The sequence below is a fragment of the Phaenicophaeus curvirostris genome, chromosome 12, assembly GCF_032191515.1.
Source record: "Phaenicophaeus curvirostris isolate KB17595 chromosome 12, BPBGC_Pcur_1.0, whole genome shotgun sequence".
Taxonomy (NCBI): Eukaryota; Metazoa; Chordata; class Aves; order Cuculiformes; family Cuculidae; genus Phaenicophaeus; species Phaenicophaeus curvirostris.
Window position 1 is genome coordinate 5655436 of NC_091403.1, and position 13936 is coordinate 5669371.

General features: G+C 40.0%; 1 protein-coding gene across 3 annotated transcripts in view; it reads left to right on the forward strand.

The window, feature by feature from the left end:
* The window catches only part of SLC12A1 (solute carrier family 12 member 1), a 55230-nt gene that overhangs the window by 25712 nt on the left and 15582 nt on the right, over positions 1–13936 (forward strand). For all 3 annotated transcript variants that reach the window (XM_069866954.1, XM_069866953.1, XM_069866955.1), the window contains exons 10-17: positions 1917–2001; positions 3716–3867; positions 5471–5578; positions 6365–6488; positions 7415–7516; positions 9384–9539; positions 11257–11356; positions 11443–11554. In XM_069866954.1, coding sequence (XP_069723055.1) covers positions 1917–2001; positions 3716–3867; positions 5471–5578; positions 6365–6488; positions 7415–7516; positions 9384–9539; positions 11257–11356; positions 11443–11554 — 939 coding nt within the window. The remainder of the gene's footprint in view (positions 1–1916; positions 2002–3715; positions 3868–5470; positions 5579–6364; positions 6489–7414; positions 7517–9383; positions 9540–11256; positions 11357–11442; positions 11555–13936) is intronic.

Genomic DNA, 13936 nt, shown 5'->3' on the forward strand with positions numbered 1-13936 from the left:
TAAAAAGAGGGGTAAAAAGTCAACAGAAAGATGTGGCTCACACCTTGATAACCTTTTTTGGCTTTATCATATAGATCCATTGTCTCCTATACCTAAGGATTCAGACAAAGGTCTGTTATTTCTGTATTGGCACAGAAGTCACAATTTCACCAGATCCTACCAACCCTGACATGCAGCCCCATTCCCACACCCCCCCCCCAGCCCCGAGTTGCATGCCTCATCTCCTTTGTTTTCAGAGGACTGCTTTAGAAGCCAAGCACAGAGAGAAATACGTAGAAACTGAGCCGCTAATAGAGTCTATGAGATTCCATTTTTAATTAAAAACCCAAAAATCATTGTACTTCTGTCCACTGAGACTGAATCAGCCTCACGCAATCTCCATCCTTTTATCAAACAAAAATAATTCCTTTGCCATACACGTTGCTCTCTATACATGGCAAGCTCCTAAAGCAGCAGCACTTCTTTCACAAGCTATTTGAAAGAGTCTGAGCAGACCAAGGGAAGCAGTTCTCCCATTGGCTCTCCGCAGTTGTTTCCGTCTGGCAATAAGCAGATTTCCATAACCAAGTCCTCCAGGCTGCAGATTCCCTACTGAGCACGTTTAGAGGCATCAGACAGGTCTAATTAAATTAACCAGCCTCTGCAGAAGCCCAAGAGCCAAGCTAAGAAGTATTTAAGAGGTGTAAATTTGACCAAACTTACTTTGGAATTTGTGGCAAATGCCTACGCACGTGCTTCTGTAGCTGCTACTCACTCAACCATTGGCCTACTCCAAAGCCTACTTGCAGAAGCAGCTTGTCTTCTGAGTGACTTCAGTGGGGTTTAAGGCAGATCCTAGAGTGCTAACAGCATATTAAATGTGTTTAATTATTGATAAAAATTAAAAGTAAGAAGCTTTAGTGCTAAGATTTAAGGTTACGGTGCTTAAGACTGCAGCATGTGGCTGCAAAAAACAATGACCTAAGACATGCACATCAGAACCGTATAAATTAAAGTAACCGTGATCCGAGGGCAAAAGGTCTTATGCAGCTGAAGTGACTTCGCAATTATTTTTCAGCTCAATAAATCCTTAACTCATTTAAAAATTGTATTAATTATTAACACAGTTAAGTCATTCATCCGTGTTTCACATGACACTCCAAATCTGTATTTTGTTTTGCTTCCCATGCAATGAGCATAGCTATAAAAATATAAAAGTCTGTGGCTTAAAATGTATTCCATGCATCTTTGATTTAAACAACCTTGCTAAACTAACTAGTATTAAAATCCCCTTTAAAATTACAACGTATAAAGCAGATCTTTGGGCTCTTTCTTACAGTGGCACGATCAAAGCTGACATTATTGTGAGGCAGTCTATAAGCATTATAACCCAGCCTTATTAAATTATCTAAATTAAAAGTCAAAACAATGAAAGGAAGTAGGCTGTTTTCAAGACACAACTAACAATTACTAATGGTTAATCACAAAAGGATTGTATTCTGTACAGAGTGACCATCTGCATCCATCCTACCAACGAACCAAAACTGGTCCAGTCCTGTCATCCACAGGAGTTCGATGGTTAGCTCATTAACTGTTTGCCCATTATATCATTAAACGTCAAATGAATCCCATAGCAATGCAAAGAGAGTTTGGAGCTCCCAGAAATCCAGAGCTCGCAACTCTAGTGCTGCTATTAATGTGACCTCTGTTCTTGCTAAGTGTCCATCACTATGTCCACGATAGGATCGCGGCACCACAGAACGACTTCACTATCTACATGCCAGCTCAGGAAAAGCTGGTGCAGGTCTAAGTGACAAAAATCTACCCTCTAAAGGGATTTTCATAGCACAGTGTGGCAGGACTCCCCAGCACACAACTGCAATCAGAGTGCAGTACACGAACTCACAGTGTTTTTTGGGTCACTGCTTTCTTTTAAGGATCCACAAGGTGCAATACCCAAAGGAACGATGCTGGCCATTCTAATTACAACAATTGCTTACATTGGCGTTGCAATATGCGCAGGTAAGTACAGAACCTCTGCTTTGTGTCTTAATTTACACAGTTAAAGTTTTCAAGCCTGATGTGCAAATGAATGATTAACCTCCCTGCTTTGTTATCCTGAAGATTTATTATGTAGAGATAGTTGGTTTGATTTTACTGTATGCAAAAAACACAGGGGAAAAAACCCAGCAATCAACAGAAACAAAGGTCTCTGTCTGGCAGCTGGATTTTCATATAATTTGTATGGTTACTTTTGCATTTGATTCAGTAACAAATGCCACTAGCGTACGGTATCGATGAGCATGGTAAAGATTAAAGGAAGCTCTGATCAATCTACTGATCTTTTGTTCCTCATTCACATTGAAATTTTGCATGGCTTCTACTTGCTCTCACCATTCCTACTGAGCACTCATGAGTACCAGGTAACACACACATTTTTTACGTTATATGTCAAAGACAGAAATCAATTGCCTGTCACAAAGAAGATGCACTACGTGACTAGGTGCTCTACAATATTGGAAGGTGAGGTAACAAAACGGACACAAGATAAAAAGGAGCTCTGTACCAAAGGCATGAACTGTGATGGAGGAATATGCAATTAAATTCTCATTATAAGGATGTAATAAATCTCTGCTCAAGAAAAAGATTTTTCTCGTTCTATTTTAATAGTATTATAAGAACAAATGTTGTAAATGATGCTCTTCCTTATGAGCAAATACCTCAATGCTGCATGAAAGTCCTGCGGGCATACTCTCTTTTCTGGGAGACAAATCTCAAATCTTTCTGACTTTTGCAGTTCTTTTACTTTTCGCAAAAGGCAGAACACTCAGCTCAAGCTGCAGCTCAGATTATTGCATTATTTGGATCTAAATTTCCCCTGCAATTACAGTTGAAGCAGTTGTTCTTTACTTTCTATTATAAATCCGTGTTAGTGCGTTGTTCTGTTCTCACAAGCAATAGCTGTAATTCGATTTCAGAGCTGTCTGCTTTTCAGTGCAATACCTTTTATTTTCTTTCTGTTTGCATATTGGTTTGCTAAATAGATAATGGCTACTCTGAGACTCTCAATAACAATGGTTTTTATATATTTGAAGATAATATACAAACTTAGATCTTGGTCGCTAAAGATGTTTACATCAGCGCTCTAAGTTAACTCCATATGTTTATTTCTATTTCTGAGGGCAGAAAGAAAAAGACAGTATAAATATTAATAGAAACCAAAAAAGCTTCTCCTGTTGGAAGATTTTCTCACTACATTGGTATCAGGAGGGCTATGATAATTTGAACAGCTGAGAATCTGGGTCTCTAAAGCAATTGTGTATCCTTGTTAAACGAAAAAAAAAAAAGTGTATAGTAGACCCAAGACCCTCACTGACCCATTTCCTTTGAATACCAGCACTTGTAAAAGTGGTCACAGGCATACAATATACTTCTAAGTTAGTTGATTTATTGTTGATCTCCATCTGGTTATCTACTCTCAGAAAAACGCTCATCCTTATTAGTCAATTGGCTGATTATTTTAAAAGTAACAGAAGTAAATCTTTGCATAAAGACAACATGAGAAATTAAGCCACCATGCAGGGAAGTAATGTCTGCTCAATGAAACATCGCTCTTTGGGATAAAACTAAGGCAGCAGTTGTGCAAAATGTGTGCAGTCTAAGAGTTGAAGCCTGGCAAGAACATTTTTCCAGTGTCACAATGAAAGAAAATAATAATATATCATTATTTCCACAGCCTCCTGTGTTGTACGAGATGCCACTGGGAACATCAATGATACAGTTGTACCTGGAATGAGCTGCAATGGATCATCTGCCTGTGGCCTAGGCTATGATTTTTCCAGATGTGCAAGTCAGCCATGTGATTATGGGCTGATGAATAATTTCCAGGTTTTAATGAGATACTATGTATAATCCTAAGAAACGTATAAATACATAAGTACGAACATGCAAAATCATTATTTGCTGACAACAAACTGCAACAGGACTTCCACTTTTACATAAAAAAAAAAAGTAAAAAGCTGTAGGAGTAACGAAAGGGAAAAATCCCCTGCCTTCCATATTACCTTCACCCTGCCCGTCACGAGGGTTCTCAGCACTCTGGTGAGGTATTTGACTCCTTTCAACAAGTACCACGAAGCAGTATGAGCTGTAACATCTTCAGGCTCAAAATCTAGACTTAACAGAGACCTCAGGAACTCCTGCCAGATGAGCAACTCATCTCATTGCTCTTGACACACAGATGCAGTTTTACCCCAGGTGTGCTGTGCTCACTCTTAAAGGTTTGTGTCACAGCACAATAAAAACAGAGTTCTGACTTCTTTAAAAGAAGCTCTCAAAAACAGTTGAGTGAAAAATCAAGTGAGAAGTAATGGGGACTTTCTCCTAGGCCGCCAGAGAAAGACTGTCTACCATTTTTATTCTTCAAAATAAAGCTTAGGCAAAGCATCAAAGTAAAGCTGTTCTTCTGCAGCCTCGCAACCACAGCTCCCAGATGTCTGTTCAGCCCCCATGCTCCACGCTCTGTGAGAGGAGCTCACCACCCACCTGCGCTGCTTTTCAACTCGTCATTCCTAGCTTTTAAAGTCACTTGCTTTCTTCCCAGCTGGCTCTGCTAAATGACAGGGCTGGGTAACCACCTTAAAAGAGATATGCTGTCCCTGCCACAGACTACTTTTCCTTCCTTTCTTGATCGTTTGCCATCCTCACTCCCATCTCAGTTCAGCTGCCCAGGCCCAGGGTAACCCTTAAAATCAGTGACCTCTACAACAATAAACAGAGCTTCACTCCCTGCATTTATCTTTCCCAGACTGAAGTCAGAAAAAAACCCCATCTCTTTATCTGTCAAATCTCCAGAATGAACTGGTTTCTTTCTGGAGTACTTCCTACACACTGAAAAGCAACTGCATTGGTCTAATTCATCTTTCAGCTTCCTTGTCTGATGCTTCTCAACAGCCCTTTTGTTTCTGCGGTCGGAGAGGCCAGTGGAGCACCTCAGGGAGGGCTGACAGTAACCACCAGTACAGTTTGCAGCTCCACTGTTATACCAGCACAATTAGGCATTTTCTCCTTTTAGCCGTATTAAGTAATTAAGGAAGAAAAAACCCAACCCAAACCAAAGAATATGCCTCCAACTACATTTCATACTTTGGTACTTATTCTCGCCTTTCCTATTTTCCCTTCTTGCTACAAGCTGACTTAGGCATCAAGTAGAGGCTGTTACAGCAACAAGTTGGTAAAGCAGGTGAGAAAATCACCCAGAGCACTCACCTGCCACTGCAGACAGCTGCATACTTGTGTAACAATCTGGCTATATCTCCATTTCTTTTTACTAAAATAGGAGTAAGAGTATTCACTTACTTCATGGATGGTTTGTAGTATATTGAATTGAGAACCCTGAAAAGCAGAGACACATATAAACAGAGCACTTAAATGGGTCTGTGATCCAAAAGTGTATCCAAATGCAAGCATGACTATTTTTTTTTTCCTAAAGGTGATGAGCATGGTGTCGGGCTTCGGTCCTCTCATCACAGCTGGCATCTTTTCTGCTACTCTGTCATCAGCTCTAGCGTCTCTCGTCAGCGCACCCAAAGTTTTCCAGGTAAAATTAAACTATCCATTTCCTTATACCCTTTTTTACTCCGAAGACATAGAATTGAGTTGAACTCTGGGTGCTGGATGTGATATACATTTAAACAACACTGAAACATGTGGGAAGAAGAGGCAGGTAAAAGAGTACGCAAAGTGTGTTTCAACAGAAATAGGCACATCATACAGGGGTGAGCACTTTAGAATCACAACGTTCCCTTGGTCAGCGCTCAGCTTTGCTGCAGGAGCAGGGGCTATACATATGCATGGTATAGATAGCTCCGAGGCTCCCTTCAGGGCCGCTTCTATCTCCTTACAGAAAACCAACCTGTAAGTACAGGGTTGCTAGGAATATGCAAGAGCCCTCAGGACCATGAGATTTAGATGCTGGTAAGTGTGTCTCCAGAAGCTGTCTGGGCAGCAGCAATGAAGGCAGAATAGGAACAGAGGGCGTAGAACAGAAAGAAAACCTGTATAACTTACACCAAGCCATTGATTTGTGCTGCAGTTTCCTCCAATTTAGATTCTATTTAGCTATTCGACTGATTTTTTTTTTACAAGCATTGAATAAGTATTAAATGCCTGCGATTCTGTTTTCTGGCTCTATAATAATAGAGTAAGATATTGGCTTATCACCTTATTTGAATGTTTATGTGCCATAGCGGCAGAGGTACTTGAAGCATGAAGATAGATTTAAATTTTGCTTAGCAAAAGCCTAGCAAGTTGTCACTTAGAGACGGTGAACTTCTGATGCAAGAAAGCACTGCTTAACAGAATTCAATTCTGATTTCTCTACCAGGCTCTTTGCAAGGACAACGTCTACAAAGGGCTCCACTTTTTTGCCAAAGGATACGGAAAAAACAACGAGCCCATCAGGGGATACGTTCTCACTTTTGTGATTGCAATGGCATTCATTTTGATTGGTTTGTATATTGTTCCACAACTGCTACAATCTCATCTTCTGAAATTACATAAACTGATATTTTAATGCAATTATTAGCTATGGTTGGAAAAACTTCCAGCCAAGTAAGCTCTGACAAAAGCCCAAGCATACTCAAAGCCCTGGTGGCAAGTCTGTTATTCTTAAAGAAGGCAAAAAGAAACCCGCAGGGACTCTAGTAGCATCTCTGTGCCACTGCAGCTTAGTTTTCAAAGACATGGGGTAGGTGCAGCTCCTGTTCACTCTGCTGGAAGAGGGCAGCTCTTAGAACTGTATCAAATAAGGCAAAGTCACTTTGAAAATCGTTTTCCAGTTCATATTGCACATAGCTCTGAGGTAATTTTGAGATAATTAGAAAGTTCACTCTGCCAAGCCTTCCTCACAGTCAGCTCCAGAGCAAACACCAGTTTGCCAGCATTGGTTGCAAAAAATGCCAGCGATCACATTTAGGAATGGGGGGATTTCTACATCGTTTTATCCAAGAGTTGAAATTCCAGCTAAGTAAATGGGAACTTTAGTAGAGTGAATTCAGATTGTCATTTTAAAAGCAAAAAAAAATGCATTTTAGCTGTAAGTCATTTGTGAAAAGCATCTGTCCTCTCAATTATGCATTTAAAATACTGAAATTTACACCAGATCTACATCATTAGGAGACAGTCTGCAGAATCAGAGATCAAGTAAAATCTTGCATAGCACATAATATTATTAACACCAGCATCAGCAGACACTACTTAATATGAATGAAGGTATATCAAGGTGGCCTTAAATTAGTACCACAGGAAAATCCCCAGGCTCTCCCTGGATGACAAATGCAGGCAGTGTCCAGATTTAATGCATTGTGAGCAAAAGGCTATCCGACAATCTAGGAAATTGGTGCCTGTGTCTGACTTGTGTGTGTGTGTCTTGCAGCTGAACTGAATACCATCGCTCCCATCATCTCCAATTTCTTCCTGGCTTCATATGCTTTGATTAATTTCTCCTGCTTTCATGCCTCATACGCAAAATCTCCAGGTGAGTCTGCATTCACCAGTGATTTAAACGTGGGCTTCACAGCCTGCTTTCTGCAAGTTTTTGACTGTATGTGAGAGAAACCCGCAGTACTTGTAAAATATCTAATCTATGTGACCTGAGGTTTTATTGCTTCCATTGAATATGATGACATTTTATTTATCTCCAAAAGATAAAAATAATGGCTCTAGTCCTTACATTCCCTACAGTTGTACAGGATAAAAAAGACTTTGGTCGATCCCACTGGAGCAGTAAAACTCCTCCTCAGGTTGTTTTTCTCCCCTCACTAGCACACAGCATGGGTGAATAAAAACCTATGCAAACTCTAGGCACATAAAGTAAGGAAGGTGTAGTGGGGAGCCATTATGCCCTTCTCCTCCACATCTACCATGAAAATAACAGGAAAGATCGTAAGAACAGGAATTGTGTTAGAAGTGATAAAGCCTGGAAGTGAACATGTAGACCAAGAACAGCTCCACCAAACTGCAGCAACACAGCTCTGCAGTGGCGGGTCTCCGAACTGTAGGGCAAAACGCAATGAAGTCCAGCTCAAGGATTACTTGAGAGCCCCTGTCTATGTTTGTGCAGCAAAGGAACATACTGTCTTTCAGACTTGTGTTTTGCCACGGCAGAAACATTCTCATCATCTTCAAGAATGAAGGGGTGACACCCGAAGGACCAAAGTCAATCAGCTGAGCAGCACTGCTTTTGGTACACTGGAAAGATAATTTCCTGCTCCTGTGAATCAATTACACAATTCAAGAAGCAAGGAATACATTTTTGATTTCCATTGTGAAGAAACTGCAGTAGTGACATAAATGCCTGCACCAACTTCCTTCCTGTAGATCTGCATGGTGCGATTTGTTCAGAGGGCAGAAAAGAGGAGCGCTCTGCTAATTACCTGCACAGCTGAACAAATGCAGATCTACACTACAAGGCCTTGGAGCTGAGTAAAAATTACCTCTACAGACTTTACATGCATGCATTCGATGCTACTCTGCCACTACTTAACATTTCAGACCAAACTGCAGCCATTTTTCTTTTCTCGTTTTCTCCAATTCATTTCTGCCAATTCACAGTGATAGACTACAATAATTGCAAGGCTGCAGGACAGCTAATTTCTTCACAGCAGGACCTTACCATTCCCTCATGACAAAGATGATCCAAGATAGGGTTGCTCAGCCTCTTCTCGTATCTTCCGTGCTTTTTCCCTCTCTAAAGTAGCTGCTCCGAAGAACACCTGGCAGAGACCTGCAGACCATGGAGGCTCACTGCTTGCTTCATCATTTTAATTGCTAGCAGGGGGTGGATTCAGTATCGCAGCTGAAAAGCAGCAGGAATAATATCTTTTTAAAGTCAATTGCAAATGATTTTATTTTTCTGTAGTGAGGCCAGGCAATTTTCAAGTTAAAGACAGGTGCACTTAGAGCATGGGGATAAACTCTCTGCTCAGTAAGTGTTTAGCTTCCATTAGTAAGTTTTATGTATATGCATCAAAAGGACACAGTAGCCAATTACCTAGAATTAAAGGAAAATCTAATTTCAGTTCTGAACCAGTGAGCTTTAATTTGGCAAAAATACATATGAACAGAATGGCTACTCAAAGCCAGGCTGGACAAAGCAGTAGGAAAGGGTTTGCAGTAAAAGGCTTGTAAGAGCCAGTAGTCTATAGGCATGGAAATCTACACCAGCCAACATCTGAAAGCATTGTTGATAGTCATGATGCCTGAGGAACTGCACATATCATTCCCACTCCTTGTGACAGAGCCTAAACTAATTGCCCATGGCTTTGGATGCACAAAGTCAGTGCATCACCATTTGATCAATATATTTTATGTTCTTTCAATTTCCTCAATTCTCTTTTAAACAGGTTGGAGACCTGCATTCAGATATTATAATATGTGGGTGTCACTTTTTGGAGCCTTTTTGTGCTGCGGTGTCATGTTTGTCATCAACTGGTGGGCAGCACTCATCACTTATGCCATTGAGCTCTTTCTATATATTTATGTAACATACAAGAAGCCAGGTAAGGCCACAAAACACTATTATTTTGTGCATATGCTATGCAGCCAGGCTGCGTTTTATAGGAATTAATTCTGCTTATAGAATTAGACATTACTTTTTCTCTGATACCTTTCTTTAGAGGGAAGACTGGAACGTCCCATTAAATCTCACTCTATATAATACAGATTAAGATGATAGTCTGGTGAATTTTTACATGTTTAACAAACACTTCAAGCACGGTCAGGGATTTGTGTAAACATGCCAGCACACCAGTTTATTCTTACCGTGTCTTTACTACATTTGGGCTTTTGCTTGAGTATCACTGATTTTTTTTTTTCCATCCACACAAAAGCTTACCTGAATTTTGCTGTGCTCTTACATGACTCATCTGGGGTCTTCATTTAAAATTTAAACCCGCTGCCCGTTATACAGTTAAAATGCAAGCTGAATTACTCATGAACTGATCACCCTCCAGCACCTCCCTGCAATTCCTCAGCAAATTGAGAAAGATGGGCACATTTTTCTGCTGGAAAAAAACTGCTTAGTAGCTCAGCAAATCACAGGAGCTGTCCTCAGAAATCTCTCTGCTAATACAATGCAGCACCAGTATGAAGCTACAATAGTCTGGTTATCTATACCCAGGACAAAACTAAGCCAGGTCCAGATTTCCACGCTAACCACCTGAACTACTTCTGCTGTAGAAAAGAAAAATGCAAGTAAAAGAGGCAAGTTCCCCAGCAGGAGATGTGTTTTCATTGCGGCTCACTTGGGATAGCAACACCTGGTCTGAGCCTATGTTATTCTTTTTTGTGTATGTCGCTGCACTGTTGTGTGTCCTCCCTACCTGTGCTCTCACACCCACTGGGGTGGTCCATGGTTCTCTTTCTGTAAATACCATCAGCTGTAGGAGAACACATCTGTCACAAGACAGTTGTCAAAAGCATGTGAGGATTTCTGCCCTAGTCTATTACCGATGTCCTTGCTGCAAAGCACCAGCTTAAAGTTTGTTTAAATTCACTGAAGACACCGTACAAATGCTATTTATCTCCTGCTCTCTAAAAGAGGGACTGGTTCAGCATGTATTTACCAGCAGCTGAAGGGTTCAGAAATGATTGATATTCCTTAGAAAAAAAGACCTTCACATAAAACCTCCACTTAATTGCACTAAGCATTAGCTTTTTGTCCTGGCATAACACGACTTGATCTGCATTCATGTAGATCTCAAAGTGCTGAAAGCTGTTTCTTATCTGTTCCCATCCACCAAACAGCTGCATAATAACACGAAATGATGTATATGCCAAAATTGGTTTTGGAGGACAATTTTTGACCTATATAGTAGAACAGAGCTAATTGCAGCTAGCAATGTTCCTTCCTAATGATTTAATTTGAACTTCCTGAAATTCCACACCAAATCCATGAGTCAGAGCTTTCCATTTTATACATGAGAAAAGGATACAAAGTTAATGGAACAGAGAAGAAAACAGTTTTTAAGCAGAGGAAGTACATTCCCTGCAATGTTTGTATAAAGAATGAGATTATTTATTTGCATGTTTGTTTTTGCATCACATTAGCAAGACCTGTTCTATGATGAAGCACAAAGTATGATAGCTCTGTATCTACTAAGCATGAGAGATTATAACCTGCTTTGGTTCACAGATAACATGATTGCTGACCTTTGCAATACAACACAGCAAAAAGCTCACGGTTTAATACGCATTATTTGTCTTTATTATATGCAGAAGTAAATTGGGGCTCTTCTACACAGGCTCTTTACTATATTAACGCCTTAGACAGTGCTCTGGCATTAACTACAGTGGAAGACCACGTGAAAAACTTCAGGTAAGATTTCCAGTGAACAGTAGAATGGCTTATTCTAAATAAATACATCACCCAGTTAAATACAACCTCGTTTTTCCTCCTAACAGACCCCAGTGCATAGCATTAACAGGAGCTCCCATGATCAGACCTGCTCTGCTAGACATCACACATACTTTCACAAAGAACAACGGGCTGTGCATCTGTTGTGAAGTGTACACGGTAAGGTCAACTCATAGAAATCTGAAAATTCAGCACCAGTAGGTGCTGCAGATCTCCAGTACATATTGCACTTTCACTCAGCACACAATGTTCCCATTGGTGCTGACGGGCATCTGTGCAGACCACGAAAGAGCTTTGCACTGAGAATGAATTTTGTCATAAGTCTTGACAAGAAAGCAATCGGCTGATAGAGAGCCTGCTGGCAAATGCCTCATTGAGATGCATTTCAGAGTTCACAGTGGACAGACCAAAAAATGGCTTGAAAAAATAAAGCATTACAGGAGAAAGATTTTATTTTTTAACACAAACAGCAAGGCTTAAAAAAAAAAAGAAAAAAAAAAAGAAAAAACCAAAACACACACAAACAACAACAAAAAAAAGCCAAAAACCAACTTGAAGGATTATAGTGCAAGAGTCAAATTACCTAGGCACTTTCTTCATCTTTGTCACAGATTTGCAGGGTTGGGGTTTGGCAAGTAATTCAGCTCTCTTTGCAGTGGTTTCTCCAACACTGTAACAATGTTAATTTTGAGGATAAACATGTTCTTCTGAGATCTAAAGAGAGGAGCAAAGTAAATTTCTAGTTATAAATACACAGGAAATCACGTATCTTAAAGGATGAAGATGTAGTCTCTCATTAGAACAGAACAAAAATAGATGGCATTGTAGTGTAGAGGATAAAACGTATTTTAAATATTACAATGACCTTTTAATTTTGAAAGGGGAAAAAAAAACCCAGCTCATGGCACCAAATGGGGCTGCAGAATCTAACTAATAGAGTCAGTCCAGGCAAGATAATGTATTCCCCTACAGGAGCATAGGAATAATTCATTTGATGCTGCCACATTGCAGAAAGGGAGTCGAGAAGATCTATGTGTGATTCTTCCCAAACCAAATGAATCTATAAAGAGTGAATGGTCCTAATTCTTCTCTACTGTAACTATTGTTAGCTTTCCCATTGCATTCAGTAAGTGTAGAACCAACCCCAACAAGATTCTGAGACTATGCAGCTTCCTAAAGTTGAGTTTCAGCAAGTTTTCTGAATTCCTAGGTGTTTCTCTAATATTAGTACTTTCTATGGAGAACTGAGATTTCATTCTTGTCTATACTAAGTCTGTTTTCCTAATGTAAGCATATTAATTTTTTTTTTCTTTCATTATTATTTCTTCAGCAACTTAAGCTCAATTTAATATGATTGGTAATAGAAGTGTGAGACAGTGAACCTTTGTGATTTCCAAAATTGTGGTAGAAATTAGATGATAAAATTCCTAAGGCCTACATTGAAAAGCATTCTACAATATACATCATAACAAATACAGTAAGACTATTTAGCCACAGATGCATATTTTGCCTCAAAAGCTGACAATGCTGAGACATCATGCCAGACAGAATATATTCCATTCCTTTTTCCCAAAGGGCAGCAGGAAAATTCCCAGGGACATGGTGACAGATAGTTCAGAGATGGGCAAAATAAATAAGGCAACAGAACATAAAGATGATTTAAAAGTTATTTGTCTCTGAGGTTGTGGCTGCATGTTGGCTCAAACAGCCAGAGTTTCTAGTAAAAAGAGCTATTCTGGTTTTACTCCCTGCCTGCACTTAAATATTTTACAAGGTTAGTCTTCATTAAGTCTGCAAATTCACTGGACTCCTTGTACAATTGCACAAACAGCAACACTGCTGCAGAGCAGGAGCAAGGAAGGACACAGAAAGGCTATCGTCTGATAGAAGGGTGGGACTGTTCCCTTGGCCAGCAGAAACACATTGTGCAAGCCAGTTGTGAAACTATCCTCAGGTGCTCTCCTTAGAGAGTCGGGAAAGACGGGTAAGGCATTTTTTTCTTCTCTCCTTGCCCACAAGGGAACTTCAATCTTATTGTTCTACTTATTATTCCCAGCTCTTCATGCTACTCGTCCAACAGCCAGACTCAAACTTTTCTCAAATTACACCAATTAAATCCAAACAAACTCCAGTATAATTAAGATCACCAAAGAACGCAGCACAATCTCATTAAAGGAAGATCACATGGACTCCTCCATCCTTCCCCTTGTATTTTCCAAATAGCCATCAGGAGTTCAGAAACATACAAAAGGGACAACACCTGGGTGAGCATCAACCCACACTACTTTTGATCAGCTTCCTAAAGATAACAGGAAAGGGAAGAAACAAAGCCTAGCAAACCTTAAACTCAAACTTCAGAGCACTGATTTCTGAAATTCTTGTCTGGTTTTTTCAGATACATGTTTCCCAAACTTATCTCAATCTTTCTAAAGGCCACACTTGCAAACCTCATGCTCCCCATGGGCTTAACCTTCTGGGGACCCAGTGCCAGCCCATTCTCTGCCGCCAAGTCAGTGTATCATGTCTTATAACTTGGATATA